The sequence below is a fragment of the Eurytemora carolleeae genome, unplaced genomic scaffold (genome assembly GCF_000591075.1).
Source record: "Eurytemora carolleeae unplaced genomic scaffold, Eaff_2.0 scaffold785, whole genome shotgun sequence".
Lineage (NCBI taxonomy): Eukaryota > Metazoa > Arthropoda > Copepoda > Calanoida > Temoridae > Eurytemora > Eurytemora carolleeae.
In genome coordinates, this window is record NW_019396675.1 from 51,225 (window position 1) to 74,912 (window position 23,688).

General features: G+C 34.6%; 1 protein-coding gene across 1 annotated transcript; it reads left to right on the forward strand.

Annotated features, from left to right (window-relative positions):
- The first annotated feature begins 22,703 nt into the window (after nt 1-22,703).
- On the forward strand, nt 22,704-23,688 carry LOC111707238 (transcription factor Sox-14). The gene has a single exon (XM_023480300.1). The coding sequence runs from the start codon at nt 22,742-22,744 to the stop codon at nt 23,603-23,605; it is 864 nt and encodes a 287-aa protein (XP_023336068.1). The 5' UTR covers nt 22,704-22,741; the 3' UTR covers nt 23,606-23,688.

A 23,688-nucleotide genomic window follows, 5' to 3' on the forward strand; every position in this document is an offset into this window, starting at 1 on the left:
AAAACTCTGCAGTGATTTGACGAACGATTTTGTAGTTTCTAAATGTTTTAACTCATATTTTCAGAAAATAGATCATTACAAAGGAATTGATTATCTTATCCATAGAGACTCTGATTTTTCTAATCCTCATATCTTTGCAACGTACTGTCAAAGGCCTTAGATATTTCAAACTTTGAATTCTGTTTAGAGCAAATAAACTAAGTTTGAAATATTAAATGTTTACACCATATAAAGAGATCAGAATATTTGAGTTTGCGGCAAGATCTCAATTTCACACATTCACTTGATTAAAGCAAGAAAAGGAGCTGGATATTGAATGGTTGATTGATTTCTGATGTATGTACTGTTGTTGAGTTTTGTACTGTTTGTTGGTGGTCCTGGAGATTTGAATGCGCGGTAATGTGATGAAAATCCGCAAATCTGCAGTTTAAGCCGGGGCACCAGTATAAGCCTTAAGGTATAAGCTTTAAGCCGGATCAGGGATATTGGCTTCCGATTCAGCGCATTCCGACCAGATATTCAAAATCCGGGAAACACGTACGTATAGATGTAAAGTGGAGTGAACATGAAAATGAACTTGGATACACGTATAGATGTAAAGTGGAGTGAACATGAAAATGAACTTGGATACACGTGTAGATCTAAAGTGGAGTGAACATGAATATGAACATGGTTACAGTAGTAATCTGTATTTTTTTGTTTGTCCGATCATAACTCAAAAACCACTTGACTAATTTTTCTTTTTTTCTAAGTGTGGTTTAAAAGTTCTAAGTTAGGAAGGTTGACTTTATACAGGGTAAACCACGAAACATGAAAGCTGGTAAAGAGTTTTGAATGTCTTCTTCCAAATACTGTATTAGACATTACAGTCCTTTGCAGTTTTTTTTTAATCTTTTCCTCAAATATAGTTTACTTTGAAACTAATTTAATACAATTTGACTTAATATTTTTTATTATTCTCTTTAGTATTAAACAACTTAACAAACAATGGAAGAAGACATTTTAACCTATTCACCAACTGTCATTTTTCGTGGGACACCCTTTCGGAAAAACTAAGATTCCACGCAAAGCTGGGTACCCTAGAAAGTTCATAGATAAAATGCTTGCAGCTTCTTTTTTGCGTGGTGTGCGCTCTGCATTAAAATGTATTCTTTAAACAAACAAATCCCATGGCAAGGGTTAGAAAACAGTGCTACAGCCAGTTTTTTAGTTAGATAACTTAGATAATTAACATTCAAAGTGACTAAACCTAAACCTAAACCTAAACCTAAACCTAAACCTAAACCTAAACCTAAACCTGAACCTAAACCAATCTATTGTAACATCTATCAGGGAAACACAAACATTATATTGTTGTATTGTAATACATCGTACACTGTACAATTGTTAAATAAATAATTAATTGATTAATATCTTCAATCTTGTTTATCCGCATTTTTTAGAGGTTTAACAATGCTAATAATACAAACAATACATTGGGATAGTTACGCAAACTAGTTCTTTTTTATCAAATATTTTTATATTTTTCAAACAAAAAAGGGAGAGATTTTCAACAACCTGCGTACATTTCGACCCTTTCAAACTTCTTGAATATATGAAGTAAGGGGAAAAAATGCAATGTTTCTATGATTTAATTTATAATAAAGTGAAAACCAAAAAACTTGGAAACAACTGTCGTCTTCACTGAGCGCCGAAAGGATTTGTGATTTGTAACTGATTTACAAAAATCCTGAGCTAAAGGAGTCATGACTTATTTTCTATTTTTCCAAAACATATGTGCAGGAAGAAGCTAGACTAGAAACAAATCACGCTCTGAAACTTGCAATATCATACAAATGAAATAAAAGTTTATTAGAAGGCAGAACGCTTTCCTTCAACTATCAGGATCTAAGAACACCAATTTTAAAATCGGGGTTTACATCTGGTTTGCATCTGGTCAAATTAGATTGATTGTTATATTACATTTTATGGTCAATGTATGTATATATATATTAAGCTGTCGAAAAATAAAAATCTTTTAGGAGTATATATGAAGCGATGAGAGCAAGATAGAATGTGGAGAATGGGTAGCAATTCCTTGAGTAGTACCTTTCCCCTGGATCCATTTACACATTTTCTTCCCAGCTACTATCTTCCTTCTTCCCCTTCCCTTCCTTTCCTTCCCTCCCCCGCCCTTACCACTATTATTCCTATGTTCCCTCCTCTTCCAAAAGTCCTACTCTCCATTTATCCCCCTTTAGCAGAGTGAACATGAACATGGATACACGTATGGATAAATGGTGGAGTGAACATTAACATGGGATATANACCCCCCATCCACCTTCCCCTCCCTCCATTCTCCATCCCCTATTCCAGCTGAATTTATCCATTAAATATTTGAATTTCTTTTGAATAGTATTGAAAGGTACAGTTGGAAAGGTTTAGGGAGCTAGGTATACAATGAATAAAGGAGTCGGAACCTGTACACTTTGTTTACAAACAACAACACATGGGACAAATAGTTATTCTGAATATGCATTACATTATTAGGCATGGGAAAATAAATTGACGGAGATAAATCATCTGCATAAACCAAATTATTTGTTATGATGCCTAATCTCAATATTATTTTATTTTGAATAAACATACGTTCAATAAAACCAAAATTTCTAATTAGTCTTCTCAAATATAAATTATCTCATTTAATTTATGTATAATTATTAAAAACTTGATATCATTTATTAATTTCACTTTAAACATTTCATTTTTAAACACTTTTCAGATGATTTTAATTTTTTTGTTTATCCTGTAAACACTTAAACCAGAGAATATAGACTCCCTGAGCTCTTACTTGAAATATCAAATTCAATCCTCTCTTAGAATTCCTTATTTTAATCTTTGCATACAATACTTTCGTTTTCTTTCTTTCTCTCTATTTCTCTTTCTCTTTTTCTCTATTTTTCCTGAACCTAAATCTTAAACTATAAACCTAAACCAGAGCCTATACCTGAACTTGAACCTGAGCCTAAACCTGAAACTGAACCAAAACCTGAATCCGAACTTGAACCACAAGATCGATGAATCAGAATCTAAACCACAGTATATCAGCACCTCAACCTAAGTCTAAATCAGAATCTGAACCTAAACTTAAACCTAAATCTAAACCAAAACCTGAACCTAAAACTAAACCTTAACTTAAACCTAAACCTAAACCTAAACCTTAACCTGAACCTAAATCTAAACCTAAGCCTACACCTAAACCAAAACATAAACCTAAAATTAAATAAAACTTGAACCTAAACCTACACCTAAACCTAATCCAGGGGAGGACGGGTGGGGAAGGGATGGTTTTTAATGTCCCCCATATTCCCTGAACCCGATTTTCCCCGCTTGTTGAAGGAATTCTCATTTAATGGGAGAACTAAACCAAAAACTGGTTTTATATCAACAAAAAATCTAAAAAACTTCATTATTCGTTAATATTTCTCCTTTTTATTACCCTTCCTTTGACACTGATAAATTTCGAACGTGGTAAAAAAAGCTTAATTCGGGTATTTTTCACGGAAAATTAAACTTTTTGTTAAAGTATTGAGCTGTATTTTATACTCTAACAATGGGTGCTGTTTGATTTCTGTGTATTTTGGATACATGGTGTATTTTGAATATATGGTGGAGTGAACATGAACATGGATACATGTAGGATATATGGTGGCGTGAACATGAACATGGATATATTTATGGATATATGGTGGACTGAACATTAATATGCATACACGTATGGATATATAGCAGAGTGAACATGAACATGGATACACGTATGGATAAATGGTGGAGTGAACATTAACATGGGATATATGTATGGATATATGCATGGATAAGTATCCTTGTATCCTTGTATCCCTGAACCTGTAGTATCCTTGTATCCTTGTATTCCTGAACCTGTAGTATCCTTGTATCCTTGTATCCTTGTATTCCTGAACCTGTAGTATCCTTGTATCCTTGTATTCCTGAACCTGTAGTATCCTTGTATCCTCGTATCTCTGAACTGTATTATCCTTGTATCCTTGTATCCACTTTCCATAAACCAAAAACAGAAATGAAGGGAAAATTCAATGAGTTTGATTCTTTCTTACATCCTTTAAGAAATAATTCATATGAATTTTTTTAAATTGATAAATTGCATAACTTTAAAGATAAAAAGCTGATAACTCGTTTGAACAGTTGGGGAACTTATAGTAGGAGACACCAAATTTTCGTTGGAGACCCCCGGATTATCATTGGAAACCCCCAGGTTTGCATCGAGACCCCAGTTTTCGTCGCAGACCCCTAGATTTTCATTGGGAACCCCACTAAATTCATTGGAAACCCAAGATTTTCTTTGAAGACATTCAGATTTTCATTGAAGACCCCCAGATTTTCATCGTAGACCCCAAACTTATAATTGGAGACCCCAAATTTTCATTGGACACTTCCAGATTTTCATTGGAGACCCCAAATTTTCGATGGAGACCCCCAGCTTTACATCGAAACCCCAGATTTTCGTCGCAGACCCCCAGATTTTCATTGGAAACCCCACGAAATTCATTGTAGACCCCATATTTTCTTTGGAGACATTCAGATTTTCATGGAGACTCCCAGATTTTCATTGGAAATCCCTAAGATTTTCACTGGAGAGTGGAGACTTCCAAGATTTTCATTGGAGACCCTCAAAATTCACATTGGAGACCCCCAAGATTTTCATTGGAGACTCAACATTCTTGTTTTAAACCCCCAGTTTTCAATGAAGACCCAAACTTTTCTTCTGAGACTCAATATTTTCATTTGGATCCCATACTTTTCGTTTTAAATCCCCAATTTTCATTGGAGACTCAAAGCTTTTCATTGTAGAACTCTTAAGTCCCCACTTTTTTTTAAACCCCAATTTTGGGTCTCCAGTAAAAATCTGGGGTCTCCAATAAAAATCTGGTGGTCTCCAATGAAAATCTTGGGGTCTCCCAAAAAAAGCTGGAGTTGTCCAATGTAAATCTTGAGGTCTCCAAAGAAAATCTGGGGTCTCCAATGAAAATATGGAAGTCTCCAACAAAATTTGGGGTCTCCAATGACAACTCCGGGGTCTCCCACGAAAATCTGGTGTCTCCAATGAAATGATTGGGGTCTCCAATTAAAATATGGGGGTGTCCAATAAAAATATAGAGGGCTCCAATGAAAATCTTGGGGTCTCCAATAAAAATCTGGTGGTCTCCAGTGCAATTTGATTGTCTCCAAAGAAAATCTGGGAGTCTCCAATGAAAATCTGGTGGTCTCCAATGAATTTCGTAAGGTCTCCAATAAAAATATTGCGGTCTGGGGGGTCTCCAGTGAAAATCTGGGGCTTCAATTAAAATCTGGAGGTCTTGAACGAAAATCTTAGGGTCTCCAACGAAAATCTGGGGTCTCCAATAAAAATCTGGGGGTCTGCAATGAAAATCCGGTGGTCTCTAATGAAAATCCGGTGGTCTCTAATGAAAATCTTGGGGTCTCCCAGAAATGTTGGGGGTCTCCAATTATAATCTGGTGGTCTCCAACGAAAATCTGGAGTCTCCAATGAAAAGTTTGGGGTCTCAAACAAAAATATAGGTTCTCCAATGAAAAGATTGGGGTCTCCAATGAAAATCTGTGGGTCTCCAAAGAAAATCTGTGGGTCTGAAAGAAAATCTGGCGTCTCCAATGAATTTATTTGGTTCCCCTATGAAAGTCTGGGGTCGGCAACGAAAATCTGGGGTCTCAATGAAAAGCTGGGGGTCTGCAATGTTAATCTGGGGGGGTCTCCAATGAAAAGTTGGGGCTCTCCAACGAAATGGTCGAAATGGACGACCATTACCCCTAATGCTCGGTTTCTATAAGGCAGAAACCGAGCATTACGCCTAATGCATGGTTTCAATAAGGAGGAATCCTAGCATTACCCCCTAATGCACGGTTTCAATAAGGAGGAATCATAGCATTACCCCCTAATGCATGGTTTCAATAAGGAGGAATCATAGTATTGTATATGAATAAAATCAATAAAGCAATGCACTGAGTTTCTCAAATATTCAACGAGTCGGTTTTTCTTACAATATATTTATATACAAAAGATACAAAAAATACAAACTTTAAATCGAACGATACTTATACAAACTAAATATTATGAATCAAATCAGTTTCATCAAATAGGGGAATTCTTCAAGGGAACCTTAATTCAAGGGAGCTGACGATCAACTAACTGTCCTTCTTCGATTTTGCTCCATCCTAGGATCGCATTTAACCCTAGCTACCCCGGGGTTGTTCCGCCCCCTCCCCAACGCTTGGGTCTTCAAGATAACGGAAAATTCGGCGTCGCTTGGGTTATTTATAGAATCCAAATGCAAACTCAAATAAATCCGTTAGGATTCAAAATAGGACTCTAAAGTCCAACCGTAGGGTTAAAGAATGGGGGGGGGAAAGGGGGCATGATTCCCCTTGGTAGCTATGATCTCAGCGATCCAAAAAATCCTTGAATTGCTGATCGTAAAAGATCAACAAAACTCGCCCACTGTTACAATAGCATTACCCCCTAATGCACGGTTTCAATAAGGAGGAATCATAGCATTACCCCCTAATGCACGGTTTCTATGATAAGGCAAAAACCGAGCATTACCCAAAATTCTCGGTTTCTAAAAGGCAGAAACCGGCCATCACAGAGATTCAGCCTGCTCATAAAAAGCTTCCTCAATTTTTAAGACAGGGTCGACTTTGAAGTGTCGCAACGCCTTAGGCTTTGATTTTACCGCTCTAACTCACTTATGCTTTTGTGTAGCCCTTTAGATGCAAATTTAGCAGTATAAAGCACTTGTTAGCTTTGGTGTTTAAGATGTGATTGGCAAAATTCACCTCGATTTTTGCTTTAGAGCGTGAGACCTTTATATCACATTGCCTAATGCTCAGTTTCAAGGGTGAGAAAGCGTTACAGAACCCCAACTGTAGAAATTCTGATTTACTAATTATTTATCTACGATATTACAAACCATAATTTCTGCAACTATTCAAAATTTAAAGTATCAAAGGATTACCTCATAAGGTTGCAAAGATACAGGAATTATAAAATCAGTGTTTGTTGACAGTATCCTTGTCTTAAAAATCTCTTTAGATATATTAAAAATATATTTTTAAAATAATGTGATCTTTAGATAAATAGATCAGAAATTAATTGCATAATGTCAAAGTGAAAAGCAATTGATTAGCTAGAGCTAAGCTCCCTGATTATAATTTATCAGCTAGCTCTTTCAAATAGCATCACTCGAAACAATGTAAAAACTCTCTCCCTCCATCCACCCTTTTCCTCTTATCCTTCTCTAATCTCCCCTCGTGGTTTAAACCGGTTCCAAATAAAACAAACAAACAGTGAACTCAATAGATAACAACAAATCCTAACTAGGATCCACAGAGAATATGCAAAATAGAGGGAACTGTAATTCTGAATTATGAAAGATAGAGGGAACTGTAGTTCTGAATTATGAAAGATTGAGGGGACTGTAGCTCTGAATTATGAAAGATAGAGGGAACAGTAGTTCTGAATTATGAAAGATAGATGGAACTGTAGTTTTGAATTATGAAAGATAGAGGGAACTGTAGTTCTGAATTATGAAAGATTGAGGGGACTGTAGCTCTGAATTATGAAAGATAGAGGGGACTGTAGCTCTGAATTATGAAAGATAGAGGGGACTGTAGCTCTGAATTATGAAAGATAGAGGGGACTGTAGTTCTGAATTATGTAAAATTATGTAAGATAGATGGGACAGTAATAAAATATCAAAATCACTTCGTCTAACTCCAATATATATAATAATAATATTTCAAATAAAGATATGTTTCTAGTTTTAATAGTAAAAAAATTGACCAAGTGAAAAAATTTATTTCCTTAAGTCTTTTTTATCGAGTCCGATAAAAAGGGAGCAGACTATTTTTTGTAGCTACCTCATATTGCCATTTAACCTGTTAATTTGTTTAAAACATTCTGCATATTTTCACAAAATCTGAATACATTCAGAATTCTTGTAAGAAACTAATTTTCTTTTTATCACAATTTATAAAATTTGTATAAAAATAATTTCAGATTTCATTCACAATAAAGTATACTGGTACCACCCTTGCTATTATACTAGTGATTAATCTATTTTTAATTATACATCTATTCATCTCTCTATCTATCTGACTATATATTTATCTATCTATTTATTTAATTACCCATCTGGTTTTATTTAAACAAAATGCAGTGGTGGGTGGGGCCACCTTTCATACACTAGGTGACAAAAGGATTGATTATTTCCCAGATTTTATCCTCATTCTATTCTATTCTATTCCATTCTATTCTATTCTATTCCATTCTATTCTATTCTATTCTATTCTATTCTATTCAATTCTATTTCATTCTATTCCACTCTATTCAACTCTATTCCATTCCATTCTATTCTATTTCATTCTATTCCATTCTATTCCATTCCATTCTATTCTATTTCATTCTATTCCATTCTATTCTATTCTATTCCACTCTATTCCACTCTATTCCATTGCATTCTATTCTATTCCATTCTATTCCATTCCATTCTATTCTATTCCATTCTATTCCATTCTATTCCATTCTATTCCATTCTATTCCATTCTATTCTATTCTATTCCATTCTTTTATTTTCCATTCTATTCTATTCCATTCTATTCCATTCTATTTCATTCTATTTCATTCTATTCTATTCTATTCTATTCTATTCTATTCCATTCTATTCCATTCTATTCCATTCTATTCCATTATATTCCATTCTATTCCATTCTATTCCATTCTATTTTATTCTATTCTATTCTATTCTCATTCTATTTCATTCTATCTATTTTATTCTCATTTTATTTCATTCTTTTCTTTTTATTCTCATTCTATTTCATTCTTTTCTATTTCATTCTATTCTATTTATTCTCATTCTATTTCATTCTATTCTTTTTTATTCTATTCTATTTTATTCTCATTCTATTTCATTCTATTCTATTTTATTCTATTCAATTTTATTCTCATTCTATTTCAGTCTATTCTATTTTATTCTCATTCTATTTCATTCTTTTCTTTTTCATCCTATTCTATTTTATTCTCATTCTATTGCATTCTATTCTATTTTATTCTCATTATATTTTATTCTGTTCTATTTCATCCTATTCTATTTCATTCTATTCTATTTCATTCTCATTCTATTTCATTCTATCCTATTTTATTTTATTTTATTTTAATCTCATTCTATTTCATTCTATTCTATTTTATTCTCATTCTATTTCATTCTATTCTATGTTATCCTCATTCTATTTCATTTTATTCTATTTAATCCAATTCTATTTCATTCTATTCTATTTTATCCTCATTCTATTTCATTTTATTCTATTTAATCCCATTCTATTCCATTCTATTCCATTCTATTTCATTTAATCCTCATTCTATTTCATTCTATTCCATTCAATTTCATTTTCTTCCATTCCATTCTTTTATATTACGTTTTTTTCATTATATTCTATTCTCTTCCAATCCCTTGCATACCATTGCATTCTTTTCCATAATTTTTTCATTTATTTGTTAAGATTATGGTATTGAACGGTTCGTTCTTTATTTTTAAACGAAAAGTCCTTACTGACATGACACTCAGGCTTGATTTGAAAATTTCTATTTATATATATTATGTATATCTCCTCCTGTCTATGTTTCTATTATTTATCCTCCTGCTCTATATGTATATATCCTTCCTTCTGTCTATAACTATGAAACTATCTATCTATCCTAAAAGATAGATAGATAGCGCTCTATTTGATTTATTACAGTGTCCCCCGCTTGTGTTTGTAAATCTAGAACAAAACATAAAATGATAATAAGCTGAAACTAATTGATTATGGTGAAATATATTCATACAAGAGGGGGGAGACCCCATCCATCCCCCGCCTCTCAACAGCTGCCAACGTTTTAACAGAATTATCTTATCTGCGCTTATCCGCCCGGTCCATACTACGCAATGGACATCAGATCATTTCCCCGGCTCGTTTTGATACGAGGGACAACATTTCAAGAATTATTAAATCATTTCAGTTGCGGAGAAGTTGATTTTATAATTATTTGTTACAGAAGACGTAATGAACATTGAACAAGGTGTAAATTGATGTAATTTATGCGTTTTTTAATCAAAAACATCCAACCAAGTTAAAGATAAAGTGATCATAATGGGTAGAATATGTACTATGAAAGTTGGACCAGTACTCGTAAGTGTTTGTACAGAAGGTTGCAATCAAAGACTTAGTCTCGAGTCTAAATTTTTTAGTCTAAACACACCCATTTACAGTTAGAATGGTTTGGTAAGTTTTATCCAATTAATGCACTTGTTTTTAAATTAAATTCAACTCCAGGAAAGGGTAGTCTCAACAAATTTCTAGGATCAAGCCGTATTTTAGTCTCAATTTTCAGTCTTAAAAATGTGGGTCGGAGCGATTCAGCCATTTTGACTTTTATTTGATACACAAACAGACAAAGGGACAAACACACAGACAAGCAAAATGTATTAATGTTGAAAAAGTTATGGGCATTCTTCTGAAGATTAACAAAACCCGAAACAGAGAACAGAGAAACTCAAGAATTTCTACAGAAAAGAGACAATGAAGAAATTAGCAAGATTTATTCAGAACCATATTTTAGTTCACAAGACTGCGTATAAGTGTACACTGCACACTGTATTTGATCTAAAGTTTGTAAATAATTTTGAAATTTATAAATAGAAAAGATAGCAACAAAGCTTTAACTCAGAATTGATGGTGAGATATCATCATTTTTCTCTAAAAAAACTGTGGCAATGTATCTCCAAGGATTTCTACAGAAAAGAAAAGGGTTTGTATGTGTTCAGATCGTCAAGGTTACAAGAAGAGTGCACACCGTAATTGATTTGAAAATTATTGTTAGAAATAAAAACCAGACGGGCGAAGATGAGCGTTTAAGACGTGTTTATTTAATTCCCACTTGTCTCGCCTCATTTAATAATATATGAAAAACATATCACACACTCATCATCACATATTTTTTATATTAATCAGAACACAGTATCCCCACCCCCTGGACAACAGTCGATATCCCCCCCCCCCCTACTCTGCACCCCTTTAATTTAATTTCCCTTTAGCACCATGAAATAAAATAAATTCAGGAACAGAGACAGGGTGGGGGATAGTGACAGGGATAGGGGCAGGGATAAGAACATGGTGGAGGACAGTAATAGGCATGGAAAGGGACAAGGTGGCGGACAGAGGGACAGGGAAAGGGACAAGGTGGAGGGAGGACAAGGTCAAGGTGAAGGACAGGGACAGATAAAAATGTACAAGTTGGAGAAGATCCTCAGAGGGACAAGGAAAAGGTATAAGGTGGAGGACAGAAATGGGACAGGGACAGGGTCAACGTGTGGAGAGGGATAGGAACAAGGTATATTCTGGGGACAGGGACAGGGACAGGGACAAGGGGCCGGTGGAGAACAGAGACATGGTCAAGGTGGAAGACAGGGACAGGGTCAAGGTGGAGGATAGGGACAGGAATAGGGTCAAGGTGGAGGACAGGGACAGGAACAGGGTCAAGGTGGAGGACAGGGGTAGTAAAAGAGTCAAGGTGCAAGACATGGACATAAACAGGATCAAGGTGGAGAACATGGACTGGAACAGGGACAAGGTCAAAGACAGGGACATAGTAAAGGGGGTGCAGGTACACGAATAGGGTCAACGAGATGGACATTGAAAAAGGACATTGAACTAGGGCAGGAAAAGGATCCAGGAAAATGGGCAGGAACAATGACTAGAGATGAGGACAGGGACATGGACTGGAAAAGGGACAAGGTCAAGGACAGGGACATGGTAAAGGTGGGGTACAGGTACACGAACAGGGTCAAAGAGATGGATAGAGACATAAAAAAGGACATTTAAATGGTGCAGGAAAAGGACAGGAAAATGGGAACAATGACTAGAGATGGGGACAGGGACGGGTATTGTGGTATTGTGACAGGAATTGGAAAGATAATATAAATTAAAAAATATATATTATAAGTAGACTATTTTAAATCAATTTATACTAAAAATGTCCATCGCTTCATTCTTTGATTAAAGAAATAAAAAATAAAAATTTACAATTATAATTTGATGGCTGGGCAAACATATTTAACTATCTATGATAAAATATAAAAATAAATAAACCGACATGTATTGAACACTCTAATTGATATGTTTATTATAATCTACGATAATAAGGGTTTGTAAAGAAAACATATAATCAATGTATTTGTTGTATTTAATTAGATAAGTTTTCATGTTAATTCTACTACTGAATATTTTAACATATAACGTACATAGCACATAAGGAAAAAAAGAAATTTTAAGAAACTTCGTGAACTTTTTATTTAGACCATTTTTTTGAATTTTTTTGGATTTACTATTTGAAAATATAAAAATGCATCACAATATCTTGGTTCAATTCAACTGTTGCTTTATTAAAAATTTAAGAAAACAAAGAAAACTCTAATTATACATACAGGGTGACCCAAAAAACCGGGGTTAGCGTTTTTAAGCCTCAATAATATTTTAATACTACTCGGAAAAGTGTTCTAGCATGTAGTTTTAAATTTTAGAAGGGGTCGTTTCAGTATCATTTTGTCTTGGATGCTTTCGTTTGGCGTAAACCTATGGAGAATGTTTGAAACCTCTCTTAGCTGTCTACTTTCAACAACTTTCTATTTTAAGCTATATGACAGAGAGAACAGACAAATACTTAGAAATTATAATAATGAATAATTAATTAAATTACTTTAATGTTTATATTTCAAATTATTTCTTAAATAGAACCCAATTTGATGCCATGCTAAAAAATCGCCTATTTCTGGTATTCTCAACCGTCTTCTCCCTTCTTCTCCCGTCTTCTCCCTTCTTCTCCCGTCTTCAATAATAATAATAATAACTATATATGTCTCACTACTTATTAAATCTGAGGCCGATTTTAACACTGAACTGCACACCGGCTCAAATCTCAAAACTGTTCCTGCTGAACCAGCCATGTTTGAATCGCGTCGGTTTAAATTCGACCTCAGGTCCTAGTTATGTTAAAAACTTTATTGGTAATAACATAATTTTTTAAACGGGCGCTCTTGAAATATTTTCTGACATGATGTAAGTATAACGGTTAAATATCAAACTCGGAAAATTTAAATATTGACACTATAAAATTTCAACATGCTTAGATAGGGTGTTAACAAACCATAGATACTTATGCAAACTTTTACCCCGCCCTCCAATTTATCTGTAAATTGTTCAACATTTTAAACTAGAAATTACGTAGAAAGGAATTGAGTCTTTGCCACAAACTCTATTTTCTAGCTTCTATATCTTTGCAACCAAATGTTGTAGACCTTTGATATTTCAAACTATTCATTCTGCTAGAGCTTATAATATAAGTTTGAAATATTTAAGATGTACACCATCAGATTCGATAGATATTGGGAATGGCAAATTTGAGTTTGCTGCAAAGACTCAAATCCTTTTCTTTTAATAAACACAGAAGAAAATTGAACTAAAAACTCCGTATTAAGAGTTTCCACATCGAGGTTGCGTGATTCGATGGCGAAAATATTTATTTCAATTACAGAATTCCATGTATCAAGGATTACTTCTTTTGTATCCTAGTATACTGCCTGTATCCTAGTATTGTATCCTTGTATACTCTCTGTATCCTAGTATATTCCTTGTATCCTAGTATACTCTCTCTATCCTAGTATACTCCCTGTATCCTAGTAGACTCCCTGTATCCTAGTATACTCCTTGTATCCTAGTATACTCCCTGTATCCTAGTATATTCCTTGTATCCTAGTATACTCCTTGTATCCTAGTATACTCCTTGTATCCTAGTATACTCCCTGTATCCTAGTATATTCCTTGTATCCTAGTATACTCCCTGTATCCTAGTAGACTCCCTGTATTCTAGTATATTCCTTGCATCCTAGTGTACTCCCTGTATCCTAGTATACTCTCTCTCTCCTAGTACCCTGTATCCTAGTATACTCCTGGTATCCTAGTATACTCCCTGTATCCTAGTATACTCCCTATAGCCTTGTATACTCCCAGTATCCTAGTATACTCCCTGTATTCTAGTATACTCCCAGTATCCAAGTATACTCCTTGTATCCTCGTATACTCCCTGTATCCTAGTATACTCCTTGTATCCCAGTATACTCCCCGTAGCCTAGTATACTCCCTGTATCCTAATAAAATCCCTGTATCCTAGTATACTCCCTGCATCCTAGTATACTCCCTGTGTCCTAGTATACTCCCTGTATCCTAGTATACTCTCTCTATCCTAGTACCATGTATCCTAGTATACTCCTGGTATCCTAGTATACTCCCTGTATCCTAGTATACTCCCTATAGCCTAGTATACTCCCAGTATCCTAGTATACTCCCTATAGCCTAGTATACTCCCTGTATCCTAGTATACTCCTTGTATCCTCGTATACTCCCTGTATCCTATTATACTCCTTGTATCCTAGTATACTCCCCGTAGCCTAGTATACTCCCTGTATCCTAGTAAAATCCCTGTATCCTAGTATACTCCTTGTATCCTCGTATACTCCCTGTATCCTAGTATGCTTCCTTTATCCTAGTATACTCCCTGCATCCTAGTATACTCCCTGTGTCCTAGTATACTCCCTGTATCCTAGTATACTCTCTCTATCCTAGTACCATGTATCCTAGTATACTCCTGGTATCCTAGTATACTCCCTGTATCCTAGTATACTCCCTATAGCCTAGTATACTCCCAGTATCCTAGTATACTCCCTATAGCCTAGTATACTCCCTGTATCCTAGTATACTCCTTGTATCCTCGTATACTCCCTGTATCCTATTATACTCCTTGTATCCTAGTATACTCCCCGTAGCCTAGTATACTCCCTGTATCCTAGTAAAATCCCTGTATCCTAGTATACTCCTTGTATCCTCGTATACTCCCTGTATCCTAGTATGCTTCCTTTATCCTAGTATACTCCCTGCATCCTAATATACTCCCTGTATCCTAGTATACTCCCTGTGTCCTAGTATACTCCCTGTATCCTAGTATACTCCCTGTATCATAGTATACTCCCTGTATCCTACCCTACTCCTTGTATCCTAGTACTTTCATTCCAGTACTTTACACTCTGCTCACACTTCTCTCAGCTGCAGTGTTTGCTTTTCAGATTTAGTATTTAAACAGGGTTCAATTCAAACCTTTGTTTCTGCCCACTGTGTAGTGACACGAGAAAGAAATCATTTTCTCCGGGAGAGTGTTCAGACTGATGATAGAACCAAACCCATCTCCGGGATAAGGTTTACACTGGGGAGAAACCCAACCCTCATTAATCGTTGTGTTTACCCACAATTCAAACCTTAATTAATCAATTTCAATCGGATTTGATTTGCCAAACCTTGAATAGTGTGTGTCAAGTGGAAGGGTATGATCTGAATATTAATTTAGTTTCCCCTCTGCTTACCATCCTATACCAGTCTATAATCTTTATACCTTATTTCATTCTAATTTCATTATTTCTTTTCATTCTATACTTAAATCCTTTCCCTTCATTCTACTTTAATCCTTTCCTTTTATTCTATTATCATTCTTTCCTTTCATTCTACTTTTATCTTTTCCTTTCATTCTACTTCCCTCCTTTACTTTTATTCTACTTTCGTTGTTTCCTTGTATTCTACTTTCATTCTAATTTCATTCTTTTCTTTTCATTCACCATTTCATGGTTCCTTTCATTTATCCTTTCATGTTATATTCCGTTTACAATGGTTTTTTTCATTTCAGCATACATTTTCGTTACATTTTTGTATTACATTTTTCTCTCTTTCTATGTTTCTTCTTTCTTTTTTAAATCACTTTTTATGACTCTCATTTTTCATACATCTTTTTTGTATTTTTAAAATCAGGACAATTTTTTAGAGAATCATTTTCATAAACTCTGGATTTTTGTATTTTTACAGTTCTGTTCACTAGCAACCATAACAAACAAACTATGATTATATTGTGGTTTCCTTAAACCTGTTTTCCTCATTGTTTTACCTATCTTTCACAGCTTTCACAGACCTAGAGCTAAATCCTAATTTGTTTTTATTATCAATTCTTCTCTGCTTTCTCGACTGTCGAAAATTTACATTCTCGTATTATTTACGTTAACTTTCTTCATATCGATATTCTATTTGTATTCTCGTATTATTTACGTTAACTTTTTTATCCTTCGTTTCCCTTATTTTTTCTTCTCATCTTCTCTTTTTCCATTTTTCCTTTTTAATTATTCACTTTTATTTTAAAACAATAAAGTTTTAACATTTTTCCCTTTTTACTTCCCCTTTTCTCTTTACATATTTCAGGGGAAGATGTCTTCAGAAGATGTCTTTTATATCATTTTCGAGTTCAACCCTCAACTTCTATCTATATACTTTGCAGGTCTCTGTCTGTCCGTTTGTATCCAATAAACTTGAAAACGGCTAAACCGATCGGGTCCAAATTTGGTGTGGGACCTCACATGACCCCAGGGAAGGGTTATGAATGATCGAATTTTTTTGAATAAAATTTGATTTTCATTAAATTTTGAAAAACCACGAAATTTCATTATAAAATCCATAAACTTTTTGTTTTACAAAATATACAAAGAGAAATGTTCAATTGAATATAATTTATATTTAGACTTTTCAATCTTGTATTTTTTCTTCTTTTTTGATTTTTTAAATAATTCTTTTTCTGACACTTTCATCGTCTTGTCCTAATATTTCTAACTTTTTTATTTCACAACGTGTATTTCTTTCTTTCCCATTTTCTCCTCCTCCTTCTCCTATCAATCCAACCCAACTCTTTGTCCAATAAGAGCCTAGGCCAGTTTTCTTTACAAAGATTTAACATAAAGGCACAAAAAGTGTAGTGGAGTCTCTCACCTGAATCCTAGGATCCTCTAGACCTATTCAAACCTTTCTTACTCAACGTCAACCCTAACAATATCAACCTTTATTCAACAATCATAGAAAAGAATTCAGCTGAATTTTCTCAAAGAATTGCGAGATTTACAATGAAGGTTTGATTGATAATAATTGTAAAGTATATAAGGTTGAATAGAATGTATTGAATGAAAGGTGTCTCAGAAATATTGTATGCAGAGTTTAAAAAGATACAAAATGTAAACAATCTGGAGAAACCTTTGGAACAGTAAATTAATTATTTTTATAAAGTCGAATTTTCTGTTCGAATGTTTGTTTTGGTGTTTTGGTGTTTGTTCGTATGTTTGTTTGTGTGTGCGAAATAAGCGACGACATCAAAGTTGTAGATAATTTAATGATGAAAAAATAAGTTTATTATTTTTTGGACACCATTGATTGAATATATTTGAACGGTCATTGTTTACTGTTCGGATCAACGTGTATGAGAATTTCTATTCTGAAACTCCATCGTGTTAAATTCTCTTGAATACCCAGGGAGAGGATTTAAATGTTTTCAATCTCACTTTTGCATATCAGGTTTATCAATCTCCAGTCTCACGAACACTCTCCAGTTCTCACATACACCCGGAGAAATCCTAGGATCCTGATGTGCCCGGAGCAAACCATAAAATGGAATAATAAACTTGTAATTCTTCTCGTTAGAGTTTCACGTTTTCCATTTAGATACAATTGTTTTCATAAACAGAGTACGAATGATCATGGATTTCCCATTGGTCAAAATTATTATTTTAGGGGTTTGTACGAATGTAGATTGAAATTGTAGAAAGAATAAAAAAAGAATGGCTTTAAAAATGTCTTTGAAAACATCCAAGGTTTCAAATAATCTTTATTTTAACTAGCCTTAGAGGGCGCTTCGCGCCCATCTTCTAAATTAATTGTGAACATGTTCTCTTTGTGTACATCGTAAAACAAAACAAAAATAATTCGCGGATTTTCACAAAAAATTTCGTGGATTTTCAAAATTTTCAAAAATTTAATGAAGATCGAATTTTGATGGAGACAAATATTTGAAATTTTGATCATTCATAAACCTTCCCTGGGGCTCCGTGAGGTACCACAAAAAATTTTGGCCCGATCGGTTCAGCCGTTTTGACGTTTATTGGATACAAACAAACAAACAGACAAACAGACAGACAGACAGACAAGCCAAATTTATATATAGATGAGAAAGTATGAAAACTATAATGTTTCTATGAAAGATATATTCATAAAAGTACCGTTAGTGCTTCATTTAAAGCATTCCATGATTATAAATATTTCCAAATCTTTAAAAAAGCAAATACAAAAATACAAAACAAAATCAATAGTTTTTGGATCCCAATATTTAACTGATATGAAAAAGAAACTTCTGAAAATTCTAAAGCCCACGTGGCACGTGATACTAAAGTAAATAAGACGTAAGCTCGAACTCTTTACAATAGGTTTCCAATTATAATTCCTTTTACTGAAAAGTTATTGAGAAGAACAAAAATGTTTTGAATTTTTCTCATACTCGTGCATAAAATCAAAACTAGAGGAGCTATTAAGTGACAAAATCGTACCAGTAATGTCGTCAAAATAATCAAACTGGGTTTCCGTAACAATCGAATTCCCGGTAATTTTAGCAAACTTTAGTTAAACTTTCAGTTGATTTCTTTGAAGGCAATTATTTTGAAAAATTATGATTTCTTAATATGAAAGGAATGGAGTTTGTGCCACAAACTCTTATTTTCTAATTCCACTATCTTTGCAACACGATGTCTTAGATTTTAGATATTTCAGACTATAAATTCTGTTAAATCAAATAATCTAAGTTTAGAAAAGTTTGTAAGGTAGACTTAGTTGTCTACATAATTCCAAAAATGAGATATTTTGTGTATTTTTTAGAAAAATAAACAAGAAGAATTTATATTATTGATAGAATAGTATTCGATCCAGTTTATTAATACCCTCGGAGAAATCATTGTAGAGGCTTTTAAGACTGATTGTCTGCTATAAAGAAATATGAGTGAAAAGAAGAATAGAAATCTAGTGGAACCAGGAGACTAGAATTTAAATTTTATTTATTTTCCGTACTTAAGTTCAACAAATCAAAATAAAATGAAAATGAGTAAAATTCTTTCAAAGATACTTTTGAAAAACTGCAGCACAAAATGTCAAAACATGTAGTTCACTTTTTTAAGTAAGCTGTGCTTCAAATGAATAAAACCGCACTTAAACTGAGTAAACTTTATTTCATATAATAAAAATGTATTTAACCTTATTAAAACTGTATTTAAACTTATTAAGTCTGTACTTAAATTAGATAAAACTGTATCTTAACTGAGTAAAATTGTACTTAAAATGAGAAAACTGTACTTAAAGTGAGAAAACTGTACTTAAACTGAGTAAAACTGAACTTAAAATAAAAAAACTGTGTTTAAACTTATTAAAACTGTATCTATACTAAGTAAAAATGTACTTAAATTGAGTGAAAAATTACTTAACTGAGTAAAATTTTACTTAAACTTAATAAACTTTATTTAAATTGAGTAAAACATCTCTTGATTCAATACTGTATTTAAGTTAAGTTTGAGTAGGTTAAACTGTGGATGCTGGAGAGAAGAACGAGAGAAGATATTGAGATGAATTCATAAATCATTACTAAATGGATATTGTCAGATGAGAAAGAGTCCATAATGCTGCAAGACAGGGGGGGGGCCTAAAGGGGAGGGGAGGGGGGCGGTATGTACTCTTCAGTGCTTGTATAGGAATAAAGTAAAGGATCTTTCCGAGTTTAAACGGAGACTGTATTATTTTTTTATAAATGACTTGATTTCAACAAATTCATTCAAATTTATTCGCAAAAAGATATTTGCATTGGTTTCTTAAAAACAACCAATTTTAAACATATACATTTAAATTCAAATATAAAAATGGCCCAATTGCAATTGGGATTCCCTTGAAGATGTAAAAGTTTTTTATCTTTAAAATGAGAAATGCTTATTTTTAAATGTTAAAAAGCTGTGGAACACACTGTGTGTGCGGATGAAGGATTGAGGTAAGGAGTATCAAGTATATATCTTGATATTAAAGATAAATATTGCAAAAATGTAAGATCTGACGAGATCTGACGAGGTCTGGAGGAATGTTAAAGATGAATTTAATCCTGTTTTAACATTCTTCATGTTATTCAAGAGTCAGGTTCAATACAATCCAAGCATTATCTAGTAGCAGCCGTAGACTGGGAGCTAGGGTAAACCAGGCACACGGAGTAATAACAAACCAGTCAATACTATTATTTGAAAAGATATTTTTCATACATAGAATATATAAAATATAGAACCTAAACAGTGAAAACTTGCCACAAACTTAAATTTTCTAATTTCTATATCTTTTCAAGCTACAACCAAATTACCTGTCTGAATACATATTTCATAGCTTAAAGTACCAAAAGTCCTGGAAAAATATCAAACGCGACGAATTCCTATCATTTGCATATTATGATTACTAGATATCTCCTTTTAATTTACATTTTTATTTCAATGTTACGTGGGAGAAAAATATCTTAAAAATCTTTAAAATAATCTTATTCCCAGTCTGCTGCGTAGAAAATAAAAGATTTTAGTTCTAGCTTTTTAGTCGCGGATTAGGTTCTCTTCTTTTCTCCACCCTACCCTGATATGCAACCCAACCTAACCTTTCTTCATACCTTTATATGAAACCAGACCTAACCTTTCTTCATATCTTTATATGCAACCCAACTTAAACTTTCTTTATACCTTTATATGCAACCCAACCTAACCTTTCTTCATACCTTATATGCAACCCAACCTAACATTTCTTCCTACCCTGATATACAACCCAACCTAACCTTTCTTCATTCCTTTATATGAAACCAAACCTAACCTTTCTTCCTACCCTGATATGCAACCCAACCTAACCTTTCTTCCTACCTTTATATGCAACCCAACCTAACCTTTCTTCATACCTTATATGCAACCCAACCTAACCATTCTTTCTACCCTAATATACAACCCAACCCAACCTTTCCTTCCTACCCTGATATACTAACCAACCCAACCTTTCCTTCCTACCCTGATATACAACCCAACCCAACCTTTCCTTCCAACTCTGATATACAACCCAACCTAACCTTTCCTTCCTACCCTGATATACAACCCAATCTAACCTTTCCTTCCTACCCTGATATACAACCCAACCCAACCTTTCCTTCCTACCCTGATATACAACCCAACCTAACCTTTCCTTCCTACCCTGATATTCAACCCAACCTTCCCTACCTTCCTACTCTAATATTTAACCCAACCCTCCCTAGCTTCTAACTCTGATATTCAAACCCAACCTACCCTTTCTTCCTACCCTGATATTGAACCCAACCTTCCCTACCTTCCTACTCTGATATTCAACCCAACCTTCCCTACCTTCCTACTGATATTCAACCCAACCTTCCCTACCTTCCTACTCTGATATTCAACCCAACCTTCCCTACCTTGTCACTCTGATATTCAAACCCAACCTTCCCTACCTTTCTACTCTGGTATTCAAACCCAACCTTCCCTACCTTCCTGCTTTGATATTCAACCCAACCTTCCCTACCTAGTCACTCTGATATTCAAACCCAACCTTACCTACCTTTCTACTCTGATATTCAAACCCAACCTTCCCTTCCTTCCTGCTCTGATATGCAACCCAACCCTCCCTACCTTCTCACTCTGGTATTCAAACCCAACCTTCCCTACCTTCCTACCCTGATATTCAACCCAACCTTCCCTACCTTCCTACTCTGATATTCAACCCAACCTTCCCTACCTTTCTACTCTGATATTCAACCCAACCTTCCCTACCTTCCTACCCTGATATTTAACCCAACCTTCCCTACCTTCCTACTCTGATATGCAACCCAACCCTCCCTACCTTCTCACTCTGGTATTCAAACCCAACCTACCCTTTCTTCCTACCCTGATATTGAACCCAACCTTGCTCTGATATTTACATGATATTCTCAACATTCCTTTTCTTCAATAATATTTGCATGAACCTCATCACTTTAAATATAAATGTTTTAATGAGTGTAAGATATATAAAAATACCAAATAAGAAATAAATACTAGTCGACCTTTACTTGAGTAACTTTTCCTTGTCGCGCTTTTTCTAATTTTTAATTGATTTTGCAGCAAAAAATAAACCCTCACTATCCTGTTTTTAAAACTGTATCTAGACGTTTTTTCTCATTATACTAATGTGAAAAACAGATTTCCCGGCTTTCTTAAAAATCCCGGTTTTTTGTTAAGATGATGATTTGTCATAAAATCGAAATTGTGGCTTTATTACTTTCCTTTTTGGGGTAAAAATTGTTTAAAAGAAGTAGTTTACTGNTAGCGAATTTACAATGCATATTTACTGTGTACTCTTATTAATATTGAATTCATGATGATTCTTTCTGTTCATTCTAAATCCTTTTCTTGATATAACAATACAAGAATGAGAAGAATGGATGAGAAGGAAGAATGAAGAGAATGAAAATGCCGGACTCCAACACAATGCTCACTGTCACTCACTTAATGGGGTTCCTTTAGACAAACAGAATTGAACCAATAGGACGGGAGAAGCGGAGCCAGGATCCTCCAATGGTATCTCCCCGCTCCGGGTATCTTTAGTAACAGTAGCTTCAATAAACACCCAGAGATAGGTCTTCAGTCTCAATCTCACGCTCATCCGTATCATGTTTCCGATTAATCTTGGGATGAATCCGACCGGAGGAGGAGGACCTCAGAGAAAATCAGATGATCACATAAAACGTCCGATGAACGCCTTTATGGTTTGGTCTAGAATGCAGAGAAGAAAGATAGCGCAGGAGAATCCAAAAATGCATAACTCAGAGATTTCGAAAAGACTCGGATCTGAGTGGAAAGTGTTAACAGAGGAGCAAAAACGTCCGTTTATTGACGAAGCTAAAAGAATCCGAGCTAAACACATGAATGACCATCCAGAGTATAAATACAGACCAAGACGTAAACCTAAATGTATTCAAAGATCAGGATATCCCTATCCTCTGCCCTACTACTCACCCCAGGGCTTAGATCCATTCAATTCACTTAACTCCGGTCTTATGCCCTCTTCACAACAGATGGAGATGGCGGAGAACGAAAGATCTCGTCTATTCGGATACCCTGCTCCGGGTCCAAGCTTATCTCTGCCTTCGTATCCTTGGTTTACTCCGAACCCATCCTACGAGGCTGCAGCTCATCTATACAAACTCTCCGGGCTAAGTTATGACCACAAACTCTCATATTTTGAAAATCTACCAAAGAACGGGATGGAACAGTTCTCCAGCTCCGTAGGGTTACCAACCCCTTCTCCTGAACCTGCCAAAGAATGTCCAAACCCTGTTGGTTCTTCTCCTCCCCCTCTCTCATCAGCTAGTCTTAGCTCCTTCTACAATTCCCTTTACACAAACTCAGTTTCTAAATCAATGAGCTCAAACTCATCCCAGTCTCTAGTCCCGTCCCTATCCTCCCCCTACTCCGTCCCGTTCTCTCTACCCCACCTAGATCAACTAAGACGACCTGTACCAGTTCTCTTGTAGCAGATTTAACCAAGGAGTTTAAAGAAATGTCGAGCTTTGTCTGGTTTTTGTTCATTTTAGTTTATGAATAATAATAAATAAAA

What these genes read in the sequence shown, in the direction of transcription:
- LOC111707238 (XM_023480300.1), top strand. Translation starts at nt 22,742, where the DNA reads ATGTTTCCGATTAATCTTGGGATGAATCCGACCGGAGGAGGAGGACCT.